Source organism: Papio anubis, unplaced genomic scaffold (genome assembly GCF_008728515.1).
Source record: "Papio anubis isolate 15944 unplaced genomic scaffold, Panubis1.0 scaffold42, whole genome shotgun sequence".
Classification (NCBI taxonomy): Eukaryota; Metazoa; Chordata; class Mammalia; order Primates; family Cercopithecidae; genus Papio; species Papio anubis.
Window position 1 is genome coordinate 232,405 of NW_022164369.1, and position 25,376 is coordinate 257,780.

The 25,376-nt window shown below is 41.9% G+C and overlaps 1 protein-coding gene across 3 annotated transcripts in view; it reads left to right on the top strand.

Moving 5' to 3' along the window:
* GRIN2B (glutamate ionotropic receptor NMDA type subunit 2B) overlaps window positions 1-25,376 on the top strand; it is a 431,506-nt gene that overhangs the window by 218,491 nt on the left and 187,639 nt on the right. For all 3 annotated transcript variants that reach the window (XM_017945683.3, XM_003906037.5, XM_021922065.2), the window contains one exon: window positions 10,931-11,529. In XM_017945683.3, coding sequence (XP_017801172.1) covers window positions 10,931-11,529 — 599 coding nt within the window. The remainder of the gene's footprint in view (window positions 1-10,930; window positions 11,530-25,376) is intronic.

Genomic DNA, 25,376 nt, shown 5'->3' on the forward strand with positions numbered 1-25,376 from the left:
GAATAAAGCCCCGAGTTTCCTTCTGTTTGAAATAACAAATGACATTTTCTTTCGAAGACCTCTTTGTCTGCTTGTCAACTTCCACCAGAGGAAAAGTATCCAGGTGAAATGCCATCAACGATAGAAATGTTGGAGACCACTGAATGTGGTTTGAAAGCAAACAAATAAACAAATTTTAAAATAAAAATGAGTAAATAGCCCATTATTTTACTTGCCAAGTAAATTGCCAAGTTCTTATTTCTGGGAAAGATTTATTCTTATTTCCATCGACGCTGGTACTTCCTATAAGTGATTTCTGCTGCTTTTCCCGGCTTGGCCCATCTCCCAGAGTCAAGTTGAGATAGCAACAGCGTTTCAGCTCCCCAAGTTCCCACAGGGAAGAATGGCAACACTTGTTGTGCTACTGGTTTTAGCTGGTTAGAGCATTCTGATGGGGTCTTTATCTGTGGAATTAGGACTGTGGAAAAAGGGAGGCAAAGAAGGAGGAGGTCACAGCCTGGGCTGCAGTGCTGATTGCAGCAAGCAGGGACAAGATGGGCTCCAGGGATGTTGGTAAGTCAGAGGGGATGGGCTGGGCCAGAGAGAGTGTCTCTTGACTGTGTTGGCAACTGAATCCTTAGCATTCTGTACTTTCTAAACTAATATCCTTTTTTTTTTTTTTTTTTTTTGTATGGATAGAGAAAAGGATAGGCTGTTTTCTAGGACTGTGGACACAATTGTGTGGTTAGAAAAATAGTTTTCATGTGTTTCTCCCTGTATGAGGTTAGGAGCTGGGCATCCATCCTAGTGAATTGTGTTGCACTCTCAATGAAACTTCACATGTCCATTCCCAGGAGAGTTAGAGATCAAGAAAGTGAAGGTAAGCAGTTAGAAACTCGGAAGTCTTAAAGATCCATTTTTAGTGCTAATAACCAGCAGCTATAAATGAGCCGTAGTAAAAGAAGGAGTTGAATAATTCTGGAAAAGGAGAGCAATTTTCAGTATAAAGCAAACAAAGAAAATCTCAGATAAACTTGGATGCAACCAGTCAAACACTGAACACAATTTGTATTGCAGGCCAGGGTCTAGGGAGGGTCAGGAAGCTAGGAAAGATTGGACTTAACCCTGCCATGGGGTTGCCTGCCACAGGGTGGAGGTCAGCAAGCTCTGAGTCCCTATTTAAGAGCAGATAACCCCCTTGGTGGGATTCAGGCTAGTGTGGGTATGTAGGAGTTTGATGTAGTAATGGAAAAAGGCAACATAGATGTGTTGACACTAATAATGGCCTAATCATCTCATATAGAACAGGAAAGAGTAGATGTATCAGACCCCAGCTGGCATCTGTAGATATAGGAAGCCCAGAATCAAAGATTTAGGCAACTTCTCATGGACTGTCCAATGTAGTTGGAGGCTCTGAATAAGGGTCCTCATCCACTGGAGACTGGAATAAAAATTAGAACATGAGGAAGTGATTTAGTCCCTTGGATTGGGCACGTGGGAGGCACACGAAAAGACAGGCTTCATCTGGGTGACCATGTCTGCACCCAGCCAGGCTCACAATCCATTCACCAAATCCTGGGCCTAAAGCAGCCCAGCCAGCTTTAGAAGATGGTGTTGGTGAGGACAGTACTTGGCCCATCCTGGTTTAAAGATCAGAAGGCAGTACTTAGTGACTGAAGTTCAAAGTCTTATAGTTGAATGAAGCTGGGACATGCAGGTGCTGACAAGTTGTTGAAGATTTCTTTTCTTTTTTTTTTTTTTAATCTGCCTCTATGCAATTTTATTTTCATTCCTGGAGCCCTTCAAAATGCATTGCCTCTTTTAGATGGAGGACCAAATTGCTTTGGGAGATGTGAATAAATTCAAAGCCTCTTTGATTGTGAACAGCCGTACTTTGCTATATGTGAGGAAGTACTGATCAGTTTTCCAATCTAGAGACCTAGAAAAACACATTGCTGGATGTTTGGTGGGGGGGTGGGGGGAGAAAGCTTTCTCAGAAAACTTCTTTCTGGATTTAGCCTTTGGAGACAATGGCTTGTTAATCTGTGGCCAAACAAGCATGACTGATCCACATTTTAAACTCAGCCATGCCTAGTCTCCCACTCCATATGGAGCTGGGACAGAAAGGCAAAGAGCCCTTTGTTTCCCAGGGATCCCTTGAAGAGACCCATGTGCACAAGCAAGATCACTGTATCTAGAACCAGTGCTTGTGTTATTTTCAGCAACATATGAGGCACTAGCACTCATCGCTTAATCAAATATAAACACGCCTTTTCTACCCTTCTGCTTCTCTGCTCCCCTTGGTATATGAACGTGATGTTCTGATCAAATGTGTTTGAAGAGATGGGAATGTTAATTTATTTGAGACAAATGTCAACATCTTCGCTCTGAAAAATGCGCCAGTACGTCAAGTGCCATCACTGGCTTGCACTTAACTCTGCTCTTTAGTAATAATCACAGTTCTTTTGTAGATGCTGTCCTTTCAGCTAAGGTTAAATAAGATGATTTTGATGAGATAAGGCAATTTTGGATTTAGTATTTCATACCTATGAAGAAATGATGGCCGGGCGCAGTGACTCACACATGTAATCCTAGCACTTTGGGAGGCTGAGGTGGGTGGATCATGAGGTCAGGAGATCAAGACCATCCTGGCTAACATGGTGAAACCCCATCTCTGCTAAAAATGCAAAAAATTAGCTGGGCGCGGTGGCACACACCTGTAGTCCCAGCTACTCAGGAGGCTGAGGCAGGAGAATCGCTTGAACCTGGGAGGTAGAGGCTGCAGTGAGCTGAGATTGCGCCACTGCACTCCAGCCTGGGTGACAGAGCTAGACTCCCTTCCAAAAAAAAAAAGATCAATTTTTTCTTTTGGTTATTAGGTTTCATTGTATGATGCCTTTCATTTTATTCTATAAATTCCCAGATCTATATTTGTGTTGACCACACTTGATTTTATAAATTAAGTGTGATATTGATAACCCTACTACTTAATTAACAGTTCAATATGTACACACCCTTTCTCTACTCATTTCATTTCTTTCAACCTTTCCTGTTTTCCTGTCTTCTTCCATTGTGTTTACTTAAAAGTATGTTTATTCAAAAGTATGTTTATTCAGTCACAGAACCCGGTTGTTGCTGAACTTGAGAGCTTGCTCTCTTATAGAAAGGCACCTCTTAATAAAAATGCAAGTCAGTCCGTCTGAGAGTAGGTTTGATTTGCATAATGGAGTAGGCCTTGGAAAGGACTTTTACTTTAAGATGAAATGAAACAGCCTTGTTAAGATTTTAGCAGTCCTGATACCTTACAAAGGGGCACAAACACGTTCTCGAAGTGCTCTTACTATCCTCCAGGCCCTTTGCTCCCTTACTTTAATTCTGTAATTAATTTGGATATCTTAGTGATGGGGAATCTGCCTGTTCCTTCTCCTCTTATTACACTTCCTATTGCTTTCTTCTGGCCATAAAATTGTCTCTGTGACCTAGAATATCAAGAATCTTGTAGACATTCTCAGAGTGAATGAACACCTTTAGTTTGTTTCTCTACTGTGGCTTAAATTTGGTGATTAAAGCACATCCAAAGAGAGACTCAGTCAGGGAGGAAAATGGGGCCAAATTCAAGTAGAACGGACAATTATCTTCTGAAAGAACAAATAATAAAAAGAATGCTGGCTTCTGCGGAAGTTGTGTAGTTATCCAGAGTGGCTCTTAAATCTGTCAGATCTGCTTGAATTTCTTTGAAAACTCAGAATGTTCTCCTTTGTGTGCAAGGGTTTAAAGAAAAGAATGGGTCTGGCATTTAACAGGCAGGAAAGATCATGATTCTATATCAATATGCTTCCATTGTGTGTTTCAGTCATGATGTTTTTGATTAATGGTGAGGCTGGAGAACATCAGAAATTTATCCTATCTTGCAAGACACTGCTCACAAAACTCTGACACTATTCAGAGCCATGCTAAGGAACTAATTCCAGCCTCAGTCACCAGAACAAAGTGATGGTGTGGTATCAGAATTTCTATTTGTCAAAGGAGATGATCATTGAGGATTTGATGAGTAGAGGAAAGTATTTCCCCTTATTATGGGAGAAGAAAGAGATTTTTTTGTCTCCCATATTCTGCTCCTACTCTTTGCTAAATGTGGAAGTGAAGATGGAATAGTCAGAACTTCTCAGGACAGCTGGGTAACCCTGGCCTCTTAGCCCATCATTTCTACACTTGCCTTCTTTAATCTGGTGGAGAAAGTCTCAAGGAAAGCCTAACAGTTCTAGACTTTTTCAGACACAGATCCTCCTCAAGAACTGAATTTAGAAGAACAGAAGAATTTTCTTTATTAATATAATAGGAAAGAGACTAGGAGGAAAACCAGATTGATTTAATCTGAAGCTATACTAGTGTCCTAACAGGATTAAAATCCCTATGATATTATACAGTACTGAGATTTGAATAATATGAAAGACTTTAAGATGCTGGAAAAGTATAATCACAATTGGATAGCCAACAAAGACAAGTTAGATTTGAGAGCTATCTGGTTGCAGCATCCATGACCCCATTTAAAAAAATTCAAATCTTTACTGAGAGCACCCTGTGGGCCAGACCTCAATTCTAGGTGCTGGGTTATAGCAATGAACAAACAGATACAAATCCCTGCCCTCCTGGTGCTCACATTTAATTAGGAAGAGGCAGATGAGTTCATAATAAACATGTCAAATAAGTAATCATGTAGTCCGTCTGATGAGAGATGCTATGGGAAAAAGAAAAAGCAAAGCTGGACGAGGGGATCAAACATGCCTATGACAAGTGAGGACAGGCTTCAGCATTCCATGGTGTGGTCAGGATTGAGAGCACTTCGTTGGGAAGGCAAGATTTTAGTAAAGACGTGGAAGAGGTGCATGTGTGATACCTGGATAGGTGGAGAAAAAGTGTTTCAGGCAGGGGAAATAGCCAGAGCAAAGGCCTGGAGCAACGATGTGTGCGCGCGTTCAAGACAGATCAGAGTGCATGGAGCAGAGTGAGGGCCTGGGACCCGAGGGCCAATAGGGGGTCCAAATCAAGGGTACTGGCTAGTTCTTTGTAGTACACTGGGAAGCCTTTGATGGTTTTGGGTAGACAATAACATCTTACGTTTACAAAAGAACATCCTTCTTTGTTGAGCATTAGACTAGGGCGTCGAGACAGAGCCACTGGTACCCTTGAGCAGACTCTTGCAGGGATTGGATGAAGGACATCAAATGTTGCTGGTAGATAAGGAGGACTGCAAGTGGACATTGGCGTTGTCAATATCAAAGTCACCTGCCTTTTACAAGAGGAGTTTCCATGAAGTGGTGGAGTTGAAAGTCTAATTGGAGTCAGTTGATGAGAATGGGAGAAGAGGAATTAGGAGAAATGAGTATAGATGTTGCTTTCAAGGAGTTTGCTACAAAGAGATGTAAATAAGTGACTATAGCATTTTCTGTCAGTCTGGCTGGCTACAATAGGGATCCCCTCACATTTTGTAAAAGCACAGTTTATGTATAACTTTTCAGGCGTGCTTTATTTCTATGAGGTAGATATGTGCCGTCAGCATAAAAATTAGAAACGAGGCTGGGTGCGGTAGCTCACACCTGTAATCCCAGCATTTTGGGAGGCCGAGACAGGCGGATCACCAGGAGATGGAGACCATCCTGGTCAACATGGTGAAACCCCATCTCTACTAAAAATACAAAAAAATGAGCTGGGCGTGGTGGCGCATACCTGTAGTCCCAGCTACTTGGGAGGCTGAGGCATGAGAATTGCTTGAACCTGGGAGGCAAAGGTTGTAGTGAGCCAAGATCATGCCACTGCACTCCAGCCGGGCAACAGAGTGAGACTTCATCTTAAAAAAAAAAAAAAAAAAAAAATTGAAACTAGATGAGATCATCAAATTCATTTCAGTTACTTTCACACCCAGTAAACAAAACTTCTACAACATTAATACAATGAACACTAGAAAAACGTGTCATGTGTCAGCTAGGGATCTAGAGATGAACAAGGTATAGTTTGTAGTCTTGAGAAACATTTTTAGTTGGATGAGGCAAGTAGGCATGTTTACTGTGTAAGTATGATGACTGAGGCATGTACAAAATGTGATAAAAGCAAAGGGGAGATAGAACTGAGTTGACTAGGGCAAGTTAGAAAAGATGACATACATAAAAGACCTGACATTTGAACTGGGTCTTAAGGATAATCATAAAATATTCCAGCCCATGTACTGGGGAACAACCCTCTGTTAGATAATAATCCAGCTCTTGTTTGAATGCTAACAGTGACCGAGAGCTCACTACCTTATGAGACCCATTCCATTTTAAGAACCTATAATTTTTGCAAATGCATTTCTTATATTGAGCCCAATAATGCCTTTTAATACTTCTACTCTTTGTTCCCAGTTCTCTTCTCTGAATTTAATGAATTTAATGAGCAAAGATTTGTCTTTCTACCAAATAAGTCATTTCAGTATTTGAAAATAGATATGTTCTCTTTGAAGCAATTTCTTTTCGGTGTTGAAAAGGGGGAAATGGGTAGAGTCAGGTTCCCAGGGAAGCAGACTCTGAGCCTGAGGTTAGTGTGCAGGGGGTTTTATTAGGGGGTGCTTTTGAGATCAACACCATGAGCGGGAAGGGAAGATTGGACAAGGCTGGACAGGAGAAGTATAGGTGTGATGCAGTTTTAATGGAAGCTCCAGAAATCCTGTGGGGGAATTCTGAAGATAAACTGACCCTTTGGAGTTGTCCAGAGTTAGGGCAAGAAGACTAGGTCTTTATACCTGTGACAGCCAGGTTTTCAGTGCCATTTACGCCAGGAAAGGGACACGGCTTTGGGGAAGTGGGCTTTTTCAGCTGAGACAGTCCCCAAAGGTGTTGGGTGGAAGCCTATTGCCAGGGGCACTACCAGCCACTGGCGCACTTAATCCTTTATTTCTGAAGTGGATCGATAAAGGATCTGGATGATGCAGAAGGGGAATCTTATGTACTGCTAATTTTTTAGACAATTATTTTCTGAGGCAGATAATAAGATGAAAAAACACCTCTTTTTGTTTCTTCTTATTAGCAAATAAACACCACAAACATCAAAGTGATGGGGGCCCCACATTATGGTGCTAGACTGTTAGGGTCTAGTGTACAATTCTACCTTCCCTGTGCTGCTTATTCATCTCTGTGAGGGTGGCCCTTTATAGAGGAATATGTTAAAGATGTTCTTGAGGTGAATTGAAGGAGTACATTCAGGTAATAAATTCGACTGGGATTCTTCACTAGGAGGAGACTGCTCCAAGGACCCATGCATGTCAACATTTTGTAATGACATTAGGAGATAAAAATGTAAGTGGGGAAGCATAGTGAGCTGCAAACAGAATTATATCTCTGTCCTTCATCCTTGATGACTTGTGGTAATCATAGCGCATGCTGGGTGCCTGCAAAGATGAATGTGTGGCCACCAGTCCTTTCCACTTCTATGCACACATGAAGATTGCCCTTTGATTTGTGGCTATGGCCATAATTTGCAAAGCCTGTCACCATTTGCAACTTATAGCTAGCCTAGAGTTTTACTGAAAAAAAGCTGTCCCATTCCTGATCACTGTATACCATATTGATGTGTCAACTAAATGAATAATAACTGGACTACTCATTATACCAGAAAACATTGGCCCAAGCTATTATTCTGTTTCTTGACTTCTGTTTGGCTTCATTAGCCTCCTTTGGGTGCCAGGTAAAATGGTCATGTAAAGCATCCTTATTTAATAAGAGCTTGGCAAAATAAAATGGTTGAGCTGGGCATTGATGGGGGCAGAGGAATCAGGAAAAAGATCAGATTGTGGAGGATACTAGAACTAGAAGGTACAATAAGGATGTAGTGAGGGATGATGGAGCCATATTAATTTTTCTCATTTCTCACTCTCATTATGCATTGGCTTCCTTCACACAGTAGCTGGCAGTGTCTTTACAAGCCATTTGCAATTGGGGGAGAGACAGTATTAAGAGAAGCCTAACAGAGGGGAGGGCCAAGTCGGTATTTAATAGATTGGTTTTCTTTTAAATTCAATCTAATTAACATGAGCCCATTTACTATGGACCCTCATGGCTTTTGTATCTCTTGCTATGTATTTGAGCCAGCTGTGGTTTCACAGCACATGAACTTTGCATCTATTCAAGGGCCTTCTTGTGATAAGATCTGTTCATTTATCACAGAATGGGTAGACCTGCTTTGTTTGCCACTGGGATGCCTTTCATCCCAAGCTTGTACATCTTGAAGCATATTGGAACATTTCTTCACTTTGCTATAACCACTGGGCTTGTGGAAGCTCATGTATTAATATTTCTTATTTGGGAATCCCCCAGTTTTTCTTTAACTGGAAGCATGACAGGAAAAACAAACGGGTGTCTCTTTAAAGTGACAGCTATTCTAGGGGTGTCACCCTGCCGCTGGTCTTCCTTTCCTGTCGTCGTCCTCTGTAGGCCACTGACAATTCTTGGAATAAAATTGTATTGTCCCAGATTCCCACTTGTCTCAGTCTTTTTGGGCTAATTATAAACTGAGTAGCTTATAAAGAACAGATATTTGGGTGGGCGCGGTGGCTCACACCTGTAATTCCAGCACTTTGGGAAGCCGAGGCGGGTGGATCACAACGTTAGAAGTTCAAGACCAGCCTGGCCAAGGTGGTGAAACCCTGTGTCTACTAAAAATACAAAAATTAGCCTGGCATGGTGGGGGGCGCCTGTAATCCCAGCTACTCGGGAGGCTGAGGCAGAGAATTGCTAGAACCTGGGAGGTGGAGGTTGCAGTGAGCCGAGATTGCGCCATTATACTCCAGCCTGGGTGACAGAGCAAGACTCCAAAAAAAAAAGAACAAAGATTTATTTCTCGCAGTTCTGGAGTCTGGGAAGTTTGAGATCAAGGTGCCAGTAGATTTGGTGCCTGGGGAGGGCTCATGCCCTGACTCATAGACAGCACCTTCTTGCTCTGTCCTCACGGGGTGGAAGGAGCAAGGCAGCTCTCTGGGGCTTCTTTAATAAGGGCACTAATTTCATTTATGAGGGCCTCACTCATCTCTTGATACCATCAGATACCATCACCTTGGGAGTTAGAATTTCAACATATGAATTTGGGGAGGACACAAACATTCCGACCAAAGTCCCACTGTGTTATATAACCTATCAACAAGATCAGCTTTGCCTAAGAGTTGTACTCAGGTATTAGGAGAAGTCTCGGAACAGGGACTGGCCAGGGTTTGGAATAGATACACATGATATAATTATTCTATTTTAAATTCATTCCCTTTTTTCTACTCACCCTTCTTACCCTCCCTGCTTTTCTCAATTACATGATCCTATGAAGCTCCCCTTCAACTGCATCTTTAAGTTCAGAGAAGAGAGTGCTGGTGAGCACCATTTCACCCTTAGCAGGAAAAATTACTTCTATATGACCAAGCATCCAGGGTTTCGTTCGGGGCAGCCTGTGGAAAACGTGAAAAGCTCAAGCTGCAAGAACAAACAGCCCAGGCAGAGCCGGGGGCTGGCGGCTCTCACTGCCGAATCAGGATTTTTGGATGCCAGCTGGACATTTCCCAGTCTGTATTTTTTTTCAATAAGGGGTGCCGAAGAAATGCTTGGCAATTTCTCAGCTGCGCAACAATATGTTCCTGAACTAAGAAACCACTATATAATTTTGTTTAAAAGCCCAGGTCACTTGTAACTGTACTTTGAAGCTCTCATTGGGGGATAAGAAGGAACTGCCCCTTAGAAAAAGACACAGTTTTGTTAGCCCGGATTGCTATAAAATGGAGATGAGCCATGGGATAGAAGATAGGGGGCACAGAGCAAAGAAAGAGATGCCATTACCCAGGAGGAAATCAGGGGAAATAGTCAAGAGAGGAGGGCAAGACTGAGAGGGTGTTCATTTTGTGGTTTCGGATTCATCTAGCTAAAGGTAGAGATAAAATGCAGGGCTTGACATCTCACAACAGCAGGTGAAACACAGCTTAAAATGGGAGACATTTAAAATGGCTTCTCCCTGGAAAGCAAGGAGAAATCAGAAGATGCTCAGAATTGACAGTGGAGTGTGTGTGCAATGCCCAGGTCAAACCAAGATCTGTGGTGTCCTGTAGGTCAGAGAAAGAGCATGTCTTCTATATGTCTGAAGTAAAGCTTAATCAGATATGAGTTCAAATGGCAATAATTTTAACTTGCAGCTTAGACATACTGTTTGAGCCTTATTCTTTTCTGCATATATTATCATCAGAGCAGAAGTTAGAGAGAAAACTAAATGCGATATTAATTTAACATTTATATGTTTATAGAATATATACTGATCCAATTTCATACTACATATACTTCTCCCTGATGTCTGTACCCGAGTACCATTCACCTTCTGGACCACTGAGCTTATCTCACCTCCATAGATAGGTTTATGTGTAGATCAATGACATTTTTGGATTATGCACTCTGTGACTGAGTGATACACATTCACAAGGAAGAAATCCAAAAGCCTTGAAAAATGGAAAGTATGTATGTGTATGTCTGTATGAGCATCTGTATTTGTGTTTGTATAGCTCATTTGACAACAAAACCTGACCTGAACTGACATGAGGCCGTTTAGAATCACTGTGTGATTCTTCATATGTTTTGCTATAGAAATATTAACATATTTGATTTTGGGAAGCTTCCCTAGGCTCTGGCAGTAACCCCAAGGATTTCAGACAAGGCAAGTATAGACCTAGGTTGATTTTCTGTAAAGTCTAGGAGACAATTTTTGGAAGAAAGGTATTACAAATGTCTGCAATTTAAATATTTTAAAATATTTATTATAAATACAAACTTGTAAAGGCATTATATAAATAATAAGTAATGAACACAAATCTTTGTACCCACTTGGTTCAAAATCTCCATTACCATCTTTGGTTTGATTTTTTTTCTCTCTTCCTTTTCTTGTCCTGTTCTTTTTCTAGGATGAATCCTCCATGTTCTTCCAGTTTGGCCCATCAATTGAACAGCAAGCTTCCGTAATGCTCAACATCATGGAAGAATATGACTGGTACATCTTTTCTATCGTCACCACCTATTTCCCTGGCTACCAGGACTTTGTAAACAAGATCCGCAGCACCATTGAGAATAGCTTTGTGGGCTGGGAGCTAGAGGAAGTCCTCCTGCTGGACATGTCCCTGGACGATGGAGATTCTAAGATCCAGAATCAGCTCAAGAAACTTCAAAGCCCCATCATTCTTCTTTACTGTACCAAGGAAGAAGCCACCTACATCTTTGAAGTGGCCAACTCAGTAGGGCTGACTGGCTACGGCTACACGTGGATCGTGCCCAGTCTGGTGGCAGGGGATACAGACACAGTGCCTGCGGAGTTCCCCACTGGGCTCATCTCTGTATCATATGATGAATGGGACTACGGCCTCCCCGCCAGAGTGAGAGATGGAATTGCCATAATCACCACTGCTGCTTCTGACATGCTGTCCGAACACAGCTTCATCCCTGAGCCCAAAAGCAGTTGTTACAATACCCATGAGAAGAGAATCTACCAGTCCAATATGCTAAATAGGTGAGTGTGGAACAGAGGGCGCATTGATGGTGGAGATGAGAGGGGAGCTTCAAAGACAGGTTGGAAGTTCAGAAACTGCAGGAAGAATAGTTCAAGATGGTAGCAGGTTGAAGCCTGGCCCTGGACATGGCAATTGGTCATGATTGGGGGAGTGTTTTGGATCCCACCTTGCCAAAACAACTTTCACTTATTGAGCACTTATTATGTGTTACATGTTACTCTAAGGGTTTTGCACGTTTGGCTTCATTTGATCCTCAAAATAACTCCATAAGTCAGGTTTTAACAATTGTTTCTATTTTACAATACAAGAGAATAGGCTTGGAGGCATAAATTATGCAAAGTCATGTTGCCAGTGAGTGGTCAGTTTGGAGTTGAACCTAGGCCTCTCTGATCTGTAAGTACTACTTGATCACCAGGAAAGATGCAGGAGACTTACAAATAAGGGAGGACCAGTCCACTTACCTTTCGAATGTTGCCGTATTGTAGAAAGATTGAAGAACAGGTTATGCGGATCTGTAGTCATATGAAGGATATTCTTCCCTTAAAGAAACAGGCTTGGTTTTTGTCTCTTTTGCTTTTCCAGCCTCTGCCTTTAAGGGTTAGGATGCTGCTGTAGAGGCGGCTTTTATGGTTGCTCTTAGTCTGGTTTGCTTAGCAAGACCTCACCTTGCATAACCCAGCCATGACTGCAGTGCCTCCTCCGCGGGGTAATAAATGACTATGTGGGGTAGAAGATTCTATACTACACTTTTGTGGTTTTACTATTTGTATAAAACTTCTATGTATGTGCATTACAAAAATTCAAACTAAATAGAACATAAAGAAGTGTGTTTTAAAAATAAAAATGACCTTAAATCCAATTAATTGGAGATAATCATTGTAGAAATAATTAGTGAACATCTTTCTAGATATCTCTCTGTGCGTGTACATTTATATGGATATAAATCTACGATGTTACATATATGGAAATATAAGTATACTTGCTGTTCAATAGCTTGACTTCTTTCATTCAACAATGTTTTGGACATCCATTTGAAGTTATTTTTAATTGTATTAAGACGTACAGAAAGGTATTCAGAAAAACTTAGTGCATACTCAGGTACTCACCATCTAGCTTAATAAATAAAATATTAAAAGGTATACTTGGGATGCTAGAAAAACATATAGTGGAGGTTGCATGGGTAACTTCTAGAAGGGAGCTGGACTGCAGTCTGTAGAATAGAGCTTCAATTCAGAGTTGAAACTCAAACCAGGTTCACAGTAGTTATATCTGTGATTCAATCCTGATATTTTTCCACCATGAACTCTCCAGAGGTTGCTCTATCCATCATCCCTGGGTATTGCACCTTGCTTGGTACAGATTGTCTTGGTTTTTCTTCTACCTCTTTAGTTTCGTTCTATTCCAGTTCCATCTGGGGCTTCTTAGCACACTCCTGTTTTATGCATCCCTTAAATATGGGCACTTCTTGGGGTTCTGTCCTAGACCCTCTTTCTTTCTCATCCATTCCCAAGGATACAATTAATGTCTGTATATTTTCCAAAGTGACATCTCTGGCTGGAACCTCTCCCTTGAGCTCTAAATTTGTATCCTTAGCTGTGGCCAGATATGTTTCTTTGGATTCCATGGCCACTTAGAACTCACAGTATCCAAAGCTGAACTTCTGACTCTTCTCCTACTAGTCTCCCATCCTCTCCTAGCCAAATCTGCACTGCCTGTAAATGATATATCCTATTACAAAGTTACCTAAAATAAAAATTTCCAAGATGCCCTTGGTTCCATATCCCTGACACCTCATAGTCAATCATACTGTTTGCCCTGGATTTTAGTCCCCCCATACCTCTAGAATGCCATTCTTGTTTTAATCTCTCCTACAACATCCCAGTCCATTTTTTCTAACGTGCATTACTGCAGGGCTTCTTACATGATCTTTCTCCTCCCAGTTCTGCTGATTTTCAATCTACATTGCAGCCAGGGTGATCAAAACTAAAAATGTGATTTTGTCATTCTCTTCCTTAATACCTTTCAGGGACTTTTCATTGCTCCTATAATGAGGTCCATTCTCTTGAATATGGTTTATAAAGCCTTCAGCCTCATGGGCCCTGCCAGTCTTTCCAAAATTCTCTCATGCTCTTCTCTGCCTTGCATACTACCTTCCTGCAACACTGAACTTAGTTTAGTTCTTCGAAAACGCCATGCTCTCTCTTGCTTTCAGCTCTTTCCTCTCTTTGCTTCAAACTTACTCTCCAGTGTGCCCCTTCCCACCAAACACAGGTGCTGATGTTCCTTTACCTGCCTCATGCTCTTCATTCCTCAGATTCCTCAGGCTTCAGTCTTTGCATTACTTCTGCTGGGAAGTCTTCCCTGAGCCTTGGACTAACAGCACTACATTATATGCCTTCACTGCATCTTGTATTTTTCCGATAAAGCCACTCTTCAAACTGGCAATTGCATGTTTTATTATCTCCCTTCCCTGTGAGCTTTGTGAGAGTAGTGACCTTCCCATAGCACTCATTTCTCTGACCCCATTTCCTGCACAGTGCATGGCACAGGGAAGTGAATGACGCCCTCCAAGTCTCAATGCACACCTGCTCTGCAGGAGCCTTCCCGTTCTGCTCCGTTCCTGCAAGATAATAAAGATTCCCTTGAAAAATGTACTGTTGATTCAGTTCTGTAGCTTTGGTTTTCCTCCCACTGCTTTTAGTGTTAAATTCAAATCTGATTCAGATTATTTTCCCAAACGTTTGCTAATTAAAATCAAAGCTAACAATGAAGGACTACTGAGACTAAAACATCTGCCCAACAACACGAAGAAATCAAGTGAATGTTACCTTCAAGCTCATAAATATGGCCCAGGAATGCCTGCTTTTAACTTAAAACTTCTGCTGGGTAAACAATGATCTGCAGATATTATTATTTCCTGCTTGGCTTATGTTACATTACAGTGTAAATGTCATCTCTGAAGCCTGCTCTCTAACCACATATCTCTGAAATCGCAATTGGTTTTAACCTTTGTTGCCATCTCTCTGAGGCCTGAGATGCTCCCATGTGGCCACCCAGGAAGGGGGCCCTACTCAGTCCTAGAGGCCCACATCCATCTTCTCCAGTGTAGCCGTCCTACAGGGAACAAGGATTATTATTCCTCAGTTCTTCAGGCACCAGTGTAGAGCAGAGAGATTGAGAAAGAGAGGGAGTCCAGCTTCACTTGATTTCCCAAATGTACTGCTTAATAAGTGTCTTCAGATTTACCTACCTACTTCTCCACTAAAGCAATTCCTCTGCAAACTGCCCCAGTTCCCTGCCTTTACTTGGGTTCTGCATCTGGACATTTGGACATCTCTTGGATGTCTCCCCTGTCCGTATACCTGCATTCTTCCTTTATCTCTATTGTCTTTCTTTTCCTTCCTCTCCATCCAAATATATCTTCTGGTTTTTGACTCTCCATCCCTGCCCTGTCTTGAGAATATTTTAATATAGTTTCCTAGCAGGACCCAGAAAGGATTGGAGTTGACTAAAGGGTTTATAGAGTTAGCCCCAAGTCTGCAGTTTTATCACCAGGCACAGCACGCTCAAAAACAGCAGTGGAATTCAATTACGCACATTCAGTTCAAGCTCCTCCTACTTACCCTGGTCTGAATCAGACTCTCCACCCTCTTCAGAGCTCTGGTCTCACTAGGGTCACTCTTTTAAATAACAAACCAAGCAGCCACACCATTTAGGCACAGCAGGAAATCTTTGCAAATAAAATTGCTGCAAATGGCTGGTTGTTTTATAAGGATGACTTTTCCTTCAGCCTGCTGTTCTCCTCTCAGCAACCACAGTAGGGAGGAAGGCTCTCTGGGAGATTTCTAGGAGTGGTCCAGCCCCAGGATGACACTAGGGATGTAGAGTTAGGAAAGTGGCTTCTCCTGCCACCTGAAAAGGTAGTAGCATTCATAGGCCCCTTTCCCTGCTGGAAGCATTGTAGCGGGAGGTACAGCTGTCATTCACACCTGTCCAGACTGCAGCTTTCTTTCCATGTGGGGGAAGTTCTTAAGTCTACACTTAGGGGATGGAGAGAAGAGGTTATACGATATAGCTGAATCCCAAAGAGACACATGCATTTCAAGTGATTCACTTGTTAGTTACCAAAGGAAGAATATATTTTTATGGCACAAAATCCTTCTCAGAGAGGATCCTTATTTCAATTCACTATCAAATGACATTATTTATCAGGTGTGAATCCAAATTCCTCACTGATAACTTCTTAACTCCTTGAAGCTTGTCCTGTTATAGACTTAGTGATTATCTCCAGATAGCTTCTGGGTTGCCTGGAGGAGGCATTTTGCCAGGGTTGCAAGAAAAATACTTAAGCCCAGTTAAATTTGAATTTCAGATAAACAATGAATAATTTTGTTAGCACAAGTCAGTCCTAAATATTGCGTGGGACATACTCATACCAAACGAATATTTGTTATTTATCTGAAATTCAGATTTCATGGGGCTCTTGTATTTTTATTTGCTAAATCTGCCAACTCTACTTTGTATATTTATAAAAATTAATTTTCTGTTGGAACTTCATAGCATTCATTTGTGCCTTATTAATAAATATAATACGATGCCCTCTACTATAGCCCAAGACATACTAAGAGAGTTTTATTCCAGCTGATAACTTTATTTGATTGAAAGAGCTGGAGAATTTCTTATGCTATATATTCTCTAAGGGAAGAATTTTCTTGGTTCTTGAGAAAAGTCTAAACACCTTTTGGTACCAGATGATCTGAAAATGTTTAGAAAATGATTAGATAAATTTTCCAAACCCATCTTCATTCCCCTGAGCTGGGAAGCAATTGTGAGTTATTGGTAGGCACCTGTCTACATTTTCCATTTATCATTTCTCCAAGGAGCAGTTAGTGGTTATTTTCCTTCTCCATGTACTCTGTAATCTCCGATGGTCTGTTTCTGTCACTCACGTGATAGTACACCTGCCACGTACCTCTGTGCTCTCTTTCTGTCCTGAGAGCCCGCTGCTTCTCTTCATACAGAGCTACTTTTGGAACTTGTAGAAAGGACGTATGCTATTTGAGATAGATGGATCTTAATATAGCAAACCTCTTATGAATCTTGCCTAATTACTTTTCCCCAGTGTCTTTGGTTTTTCTACTCAACATTTGTTTCCTTCTTCCCCAAATTCTTCTTTCCCAGTGAAAGTTGCCATCTCAAAAGGCTGGGTCCTCCCAGCCCAGCCTTTGAGGGATGGGGAAGAGTGACTTTGAATAACTGATGTGAAAAAAAGTACTTTGTTAGGTTCTTAATGAAAGAGCTATGATAAGCTCAATCTTCCTACAACCTTGAGGCAAATTCCCCATCTTTGGAACCAATGTATGAGCCAGATTGTTCCCATGGGATCCTCATTTGACTCTTGGCCTGGAAAGTGCTGAAAGGTTAAAAAATAAATGAGGAATTGAGTCAATTAGTTTTTAGACACTATGGGCAAGAGCTGGTCATTGCCCATCTCTTATTTGTTATTAAATGTTCGATGAGTGCCAAGCACAGGCAGATTTATGGTAAGGAAAGCACATGTTATAGGTTCACTTCACTTCATCTAATTTACATGTGAAACAACAAAAAGGTTACATGAATGCATAGTAATAAGCAGTATAGCTGGCACAGTGGCCTGTCATCTTATTAAAGAAGTGCACCAGAGTCTAAGGAAAGCTACATTTTTATGTATATGCATAAAAATGCAAATTTTAATACAAAATATTTAGTAAAATGACACACACCTGTATATAGAGGGAGGGAATGACTTTATCTGCTCAGTAGTGTAAAAGGTTATATAAGTTGGGAAAAATAATTGAAGAACCTAATAACTATCCTAAAAGATACATTCAATGCTTATTGTTGTTCAGGCATAACAAAGCATGTGTTAGCTGTGTACAGAACAATCATTGAATGGGAGGATGATTCAAGCTCTTCTGTTTTCCTCAAGTCTTTCACATTCCTCATATCAGACATATAGATGGTCATTTCAGTAAGTGATTGTTGCTTCTTCTCCCTGAACTCAAACTTGTGAAAGGCATTTTCAAGTATTTAACACTGAGACCCCCTGCAGTATTCTTTCCTTAATCACTATTTAATTCTGTGGCTGACTTTTAAGATTTAAAACTCACCCATAATACAGCTGGTGTTTTTTTCCTTTGTCTCTTTTTTGTTATTCTTCCTCTTTCTCCTCCCTTTTATTTTTCTCTTCGCCTCCCTCCTTTTTGCATTTCGATGAAGTCCAAAATGGATTCCTATAGTCCATTTTGCATTGCTTTAAAGGAATACTAGAGGCTGGATAATTTATAAATAAGTTTTTTGGCTCACAGTTTTGCAGGCTGTACAAGAGGCATGGTGCCAGCATCTGCTTCTGGTCAGGGCCTTAGGAAACTTCCATTCATGGTGGAAGGTGGGGAGTGGTGGAGGGGGGGCAGGCATGTCACATGGTGAGAGAGAAAGCAAGAGAGTGAGGGGACGAGATGCCAGGCTCTTCAAACAATCAGCTCTCACATCAATTAATAGAGTGAGAACTCACTCATGACCATGGGCAGGTCATCAAGCCATTCATGAAGGATCCACATCTGTGACACAAACACCTCCCACCAGCTCAATCTCCAGCATTGGGGTCACATTTCAACTTGGGATTTGGAGGGGACAAACATCCAAACTATCAGTCCTTTAAAAACTTAGTATGATTTGGAGGAGAGGGCAGGGGATACAAAGGGCGAGTGAGTGGGGAAAGAGTTACATTTAACCGAAGACAGTGGGTGGGATGGAGAATGCACATCTGTGCAGGGGAAGAAGATACAGATGGAATATGGTCTATGGGAAGGAATAGGATGGTCTTGAAGACAGAAGCAAACCAGAGAAGGGCAATGGCTCTCAGTGGAGAAAGCAGACAAGCCTCATTCTGAAAACAGATTCCGCCTCAGAAAGGACGTGGGTTGGTGACAATGGCATGGGTTAAAAAGCGGGTCATAGGTATATATTTAAATCAGCCCCGGTTGTCAGCCAGGCTGTGAAAGTTATGAACTCTAACGTTAGTTGTCTTTTTGAGTACTTACTGCATCCCCAGTGCTGTGCAGTTACCTAATTTGATCCCTGCAAAAATCCTGATGCAAATGTCCTCGAGAGACATTCCCTGATCACCCTGTTTAAAAGGGCGAGTTGTATTCCCCACCCTCCCAAGCATGCTCTGTCCCTTTCTCCTGCTTTATTTTTTGCCATAGCACTTATCTGATATACTGTATAAATTATATTTTGAAATATTTTGTCGTCTCCCTCCTCCCAGTAGAATTCATGCTCAATGACAGCAAGGTGTTTTTTTAACCTTTGTATTCCCAGCACAGTGCCTGATAAGTAGGCAATTGATAAATATTTATCAGATAGAAAAGCAGGAATGAAAAGACAGGAATCATTATTCTCATTTTATATGTTTTTAAGGAACCCGAGGCCCAGGGATCCCCAGCTCAGGCTGTGTGATGCCAGAGTCTGGCCTGATCTGCCTCGGGGGTCCTGGATTTCAGCCCCTCACTGTGCAGCACATGAAGGAAGCTTTAAAGAAAACTCAACGTTCCTTAGCATCAGAGCATTAGAGCCGGAAGAGTCTTTAGTGCTCATGAAATCCAACCCTTTCAATGCATGTCTTCTTAATGAATAGATGGTAGGATGGAATTTACATATGTGAAAACACAGTCTCAGAGCGGTCACTTCTCTGTTGGAGGCTGGGCAGGCACAGAAGCCAGGTGTCCTGATGGCAGGAGCAGTGCTTTTTGCTAGAGCATGCTGCCTCTCCACTGCTTGGGCACATCCTCAGAAGGGCTGGCAGGCAGCCAGGGCTTTGCTGTTAACCTTTGCCCTGGCCTGCCAATGTCCCCACGGCTCTTGCTCCCTTGGTTCTTACCTAGACAAGGATGCGAATTCACAGTTAATGGGAATTGAAGCTGGTATTATTTAGGAATTGAGTGGGAGTCATTTCTCCATCTGCTCTCTCTTCCCACCAGAGGATAAAGGCTGCCTGGGTGGGGGTAAGGATGGGGATGAGTTGCCAGAAAGCTGGAGTGCTGTCATTTCTGGTTACAGACATGGACTGGAAGCCTGAGTGAGGGCTGGACCACAGCTGTGCAAGGTCAACTTAACTAACATAAGCTTCCTGAGAGCAGAGATGGTTGTGTGGCTTTTGCATCTACATGAGATCTTGCACAATTTAAATAGATAATGGTTTGAGTCTTTCTCTTTGTTTCCTCTCAAATGGTGCTGTCAGGGATGCATAGGTGGTCATGTCCTGGAGAAAATTCTCCAGGATCTGATGTGGCCGACAAGGATTTGGAAGAAGCAGGGTATTTAGGATGACTGCTGAGGGATCTGAACAGCACTGTAGATAGGGCACGGGAGAAGCCAAGGAAGATATGTGGCGGGAGCTAGCAAGAGAACCTTCCCTCGGCTTTCAGTAATTTTTGGTGGCGCGTCCTCTTCCGGGAGGACATAGTGGGGTTAGCTCGCCCAGACTGGCACCGGTCTCCAAGCTGAGCTGGCTGGTCACACATGAAGGAACTGCTGCTGACAGATTAGGGCTCCCTGCTGCTGAAATCTGTTCCCTCTTGTCCAGCTTCCAGCAGCAGCAGCCGGCCGGGGGCTGCCTACAGCTTCCCTCAATGCCCAGGCCTTTTCTTTTCCTCATTCATTACTGCTCCACACCCCACTCTCTCTCTTTCTTTATTCTTTTCTGTCTCTTTCTCTATTGGATGTTTTGTTCATTGATCTTTTGCTGCCCCTCTCTTCTTTAGCCAGCTTTCATTTAAAGCTTTTAAAGCCTTTGTTGCCTTTACCTTTCTATGTTCATAAATGACCGTCTGCGGAATTCTTGCACACACACACTCGTATTCATGTATGCATGTATTACTCATCCAGACGGCACCTATTTACGTACATTTGCATTTGTCAAGTGAATAGAGAATTAAGAAAACTGGATAAAACACTTTTATATGTTACATTTCTCTAATTCTTTCTATTGCTGAGACTATTTAGATGATTACATGAGAAGGGTTGAATATGGGATAGAAGTGGGGAGGAATTCTTAAAAAATGGCTTGTCTGGAATTAGCTCTGATGAGTATCAAGAAAATATTTCCTTCCAATATGATTCCATTGTTAAAGTCTTGATGGCTGTAAGCATGGTCACTAAATGTCACTAGCACATTTATTGTTTGGGCAAAGGAGGGAAACTTAGTCGTCATGTGGTTTTATATATTTTTGATGAGCCTATAAATGAATCTTCTTTTTCTAAAGTTAAGTTCTCCCCAACAGGAATAGCCATGGAAATCACCCTGTGACAGTATCATATTCATTGTAAGTAGTCCTTTTCACAGTTTTCCAAAAGAGATTATAGATGGGTCCAGATGGAGATAGGTGCCAAAATACATTTAGTGTTAGACAAAAAAAAATCCAATGATCAAAAATTTCGTTGTTCATCATCATGGCTAATAATGATGATGATAAAAGTGAGCATTTTCATACAGATAATCTTCTTGTATATCATCTCAGTAAATCATTGTAACAAACAGGTGAAGTCTTATTTACTGCAAGGATTGGCTGTGGACATCAACAGAGAAACGTCACATACTTGCTTCCTTTTTGTTTTCCCAGAGGCATTTCCAGACACTCTCACCCACATTTTTCCTCCCCTGCTTGAAAAAAAAAAAATCTTTCAGGCACTTTTGTTTAGGCAAAAGCAGCACAATAGAGCATTATTATACTATAGTTCATTATTACACAGATTTTAGTAATGTGTCAAATTTCCCTCATTATTGACTATGGAGGACAAGGTGTGTGTGTGTACGTGTGTGCATATTAGAGACTATGACTCAAAATAGTGGGCTCCACAGGCTACATGGGGTCATTGTCCTCACTTCTGTCACATGTGCTCTCATGTGTTCATGTGGAGACTTGGCTTTTTTACCTAAAGGACAGGAGGTCACATATTCAACAACCTGATGTATCTAGAACATAACCAACAGTCATGAAGAAAGCAGAAAAGGGCTCTGAGCTAAAATCCCTGACACAAAACTCTTGCCCTAAAATGACTGCTGTTTCTTGTCACACAGAGTGTCACTCAGAGCACATTTACTCTAATTTTGCATATACTTCTAAGAAGCTTGTGGGAGGTGGGTTATCTGTGGTGTGGAGTCCCAGTAACCCAGTTTAAATGAGATCCATGAGCATAGTCAGGTGGTCCGTCCAAAGCTGGGATGACAGCTGCATGTCATCGGGACCCAGATGCCTGCTAGCTTTCCACTCTTTCATCCACTGGATATATCCTTCATCCCCATGCCTAAGATGGCTGCTGAAACTCCAGTTTCAAGCAGCAGATTGAAGTTAGAAAGGAAGGACAGTAAGTCCTTTCCCTGTTTAGGAAATTCCCCTGAAGTCCAACACTTTGCTTATAGCCTACTGGTTGGAAATCAGTCAATGGCCACAGCTAGCAACAGGGAAAATTGGGAAATATAGCTTAGTTTAGTTTTTAACCTGGGCAGTAATGTGCCCAGTTAAAAATCAAAGTTCTAAGCCAGGCATGGTGGCTCATGCCTGTAAGCCCAGCACTTCGGGAGGCTGAGATGGGCAGATTACCTGAGGTCAGGAGGTTGAGACCATCCTGGCCAACATGGTGAAACTCTGTCTCTACTAAAAATACAAAAATTAGCTGGGCATGGTGGTGCACACCTGTAAGCCCAGCTACTTGGGAGGCTGAGGTAGGAGAATCACTCCACCTGGGAGGTGGAGGTTGCAGTGCGCCGAGATCATGCCACTGTACTCCAGCCTAGGCAGCAAATCGAGACTCTGTCTCAAAAAAAAAAAAAAAAAAAAAAATCAAAGTTCTGTTAACTAGTGAGAGAGGGCCAAGGCCATATCTTTGGTAGACAACTTTGAGATATTTGCTTATATGATTTCCTAGATAACAGCAGCTTAGGTATAACAGACATGATGATGGAGATCAGACAGGCAAGCCAACAGCGTTAATAAATAACAAACAAAACGGAAAAGGGTGGAAGATATTAGAAAAACCCAGCAGAAAACCTTGAAAAGCAGAATTGTCTAACACCATTTGGGGAGAACTGTCATCTATACCCCAGAAAGCATATACCCCACATAAAAATCCCTGTATAGCAAAAAAGCATAGTCATTGTTAAGTCATCAATAAGAGCTTAAATTATATTGATTATCCTAGGTATAAAAAGTCAGAGAACTCTGTAATGCCTTTCTGAAATTTTCCATTAAAATGCTTCCTATAATCAAGAAAAAGCCTGTACTTTAAAATACTAAGCTTCAGCAATTTAGGAAATTTATTTTTAAAAAAGATTATTGAGGGAATACTATGTGCCAAGGGCTTTAAATAGCATAATTTAAACTTAAAAGTATTGTACAGGGGTGTGATTACCTCCAATTTTTAGATAAAGTAACTGAGATTGCCCGAGTGAGGTGGCTCACACCTGTAATTTCAGCACTTCGGGAGGCTGAGGCAGGTAGATCACTTGAGACCAGTCTGGGTAACATGGCAAAACCCTGTCTTTATAAAATACAGAAAAATTAAATTAACCAGGCATAGTGGCATGCACCTGTAGTCCCAGCAACCTGGGAAGCTTAGGTGAGTATCACTTGGGCCCAGTAAGATAGAGGCTGCAGTGAGCCATGATCATGCCACTGCACTCCAGCCTGGGTGAAAGATCAAGACTCTGTCTCAAAAAAAATAAAATAACAGCATCAACAACCCCAAACCCCCTGAGATCCAGAAAGATTAAGTCTTTTGCTAACTTTGGGTTTCAAACCCAAATTTTTATGAATTCCATGTGTACTTTGCCCCATGTTGTCCATCTTTGTAGGTCCTTTGCTGAAGAAGTTGAACCAATTAAGCATGACTCACATGTATATAAACATATCATTAACCTGTGGGACAGGGTGGTTTGGTAATAAAGAGTTTCCTGGCTGGGCGCGGTGGCTCACGCCTGTAATCCCAGCACTTTGTGAGACCGAGGCGGGTGGATCATGAGGTCAGGAGTGCAAGACCAGGCTGGACAAGGTAGTGAAAACCTGTCTCTGCTAAAATTACAAAAAAATTAGTCAGGCGTGGTGGCAGACGCCTGTAATCCCGGCTACCTGGGAGACTGAGGCAGAGAATTGCTTGAGCCCGGGAGGTGGAGTTTGCAGTGAGTCGAGATCGCGCCACTGCACTTCAGCCTGGGAGACAGAGCAAGACTCCATCTCAAAAAAATAAGAAAATAAAATAAATAAATAAATAAATAAAGAGTTTGCTTTTTTGGATTCTCTGCTGATTTCTTGCCCTAAAGACTAGACCATGATAAATCCAGAATCAGCCTGGGAGCAGCATCGAGGACACACATGGTGAAAATGTCCCACACTGAACCTGCTTATCTCACTCTCTGTCCTGAAATGAGTCCATCTCTACTTGCTGGTCTTGCTCTGATCTTGCTGATACCTCCCTTTCCCTAATGGGAAGGAGGATTATTTTTTCTTATCCTATTCCCAAATCCTTTAACCCATAGATGAAAAAACAACTACTTGTAGTCTTTGCATACCTGAAAAATCCTTGGATTGGAAGCGCGTGGAGACTTTCTGGTCTACAACCTGCCAAGGTTCAGGGAGGTTACAGATGCATTGAAAATACTGTCAGGGACATGTAATAGAACAAAACAAGACCTTGGCATCTGCCATGATTTACAAATGTCCTCCAGTACCATTATTCATTTTTGACAGGTCAGATAAGTTTGGATTTGTTTAAGCCTTGTATTCAGCTGGAGATTGAAGAAAAAGTAAATTTTTTTCACAAAATTGCATTCACTCTTAGTTCACTGAGTGACACATCCAGTAGGAATGTGGACTCCCTATTAGGTACTGAACCCTATGCCGGATGCCGGGGATACAGACAATATGTAGCATTCATCTGATAGTCCTCACAAGGAGTGGAGTGTCCACAGATGCTTTTAGTTTGCTGTTTAGACTTATTTTTTCTTGAAATACAAAGTGAATTGCCTAAAAGGCTAGCAGAATGAGCTTCAGGAACAAGGAATTTCAGAATATGTTTGTGAAAACCATCATGAATTTCCTGATACCTCTGATCCAAGGCCATGGAGGATCCTTTCTGATAGAGACCAAGAGAGTGGAGTTCAGGAGAAAGGAACCATTCCAATATAGCTGGTTCTAGTTTGATTCTCTGATCTCATTGTCTCAGTTTATTGGCCACCTGCAAACTCAAAACTTCATGAAAGAATATTCTTTGGAAATAGACCAGAGTCCCCTTCCCCCACGTGCACACACCCTCACTTTGTGGGCTCACTCACTAAGTTTAAAAATAGGAGCCATGGTGTTGCCATGACTCCCGGTGCTACTCAGCAGCCTTCCTTTTCCCTTTGATGTGATTCCACTTCATAGCATGGTTTAGTGAGAATCTGGCTCAGAGCGGCCTCTAGTGGCTCAATCCTTAGGGAAGCGCTTCCTTCCCCGAACATTCAGCCCAGTTCCAAAATTAACCACCTTAGCCAAGTTGAACACTTGTGTGTTTAGAACCATTCTCCATGTGATCAGCTTTTTTTTTTAGAATCTGTCTTTCTCATCAGCCACGAGTATCACACCGGGGAGTACCTACTGAGTGCTCAGAACTGTGGGGAACAGCCGAGGTGTTCACCATCTCACTGGCCAGGAGAGACCTGCATCCCCCAGACATTTGGTGAACAGTAGAGAGCAGTGGCAGGAAAGCTACATGGTAGAGGCAGTAATGGTGGATAAAGTAATCCTTGCAAAATAGGTTCATTAGGATC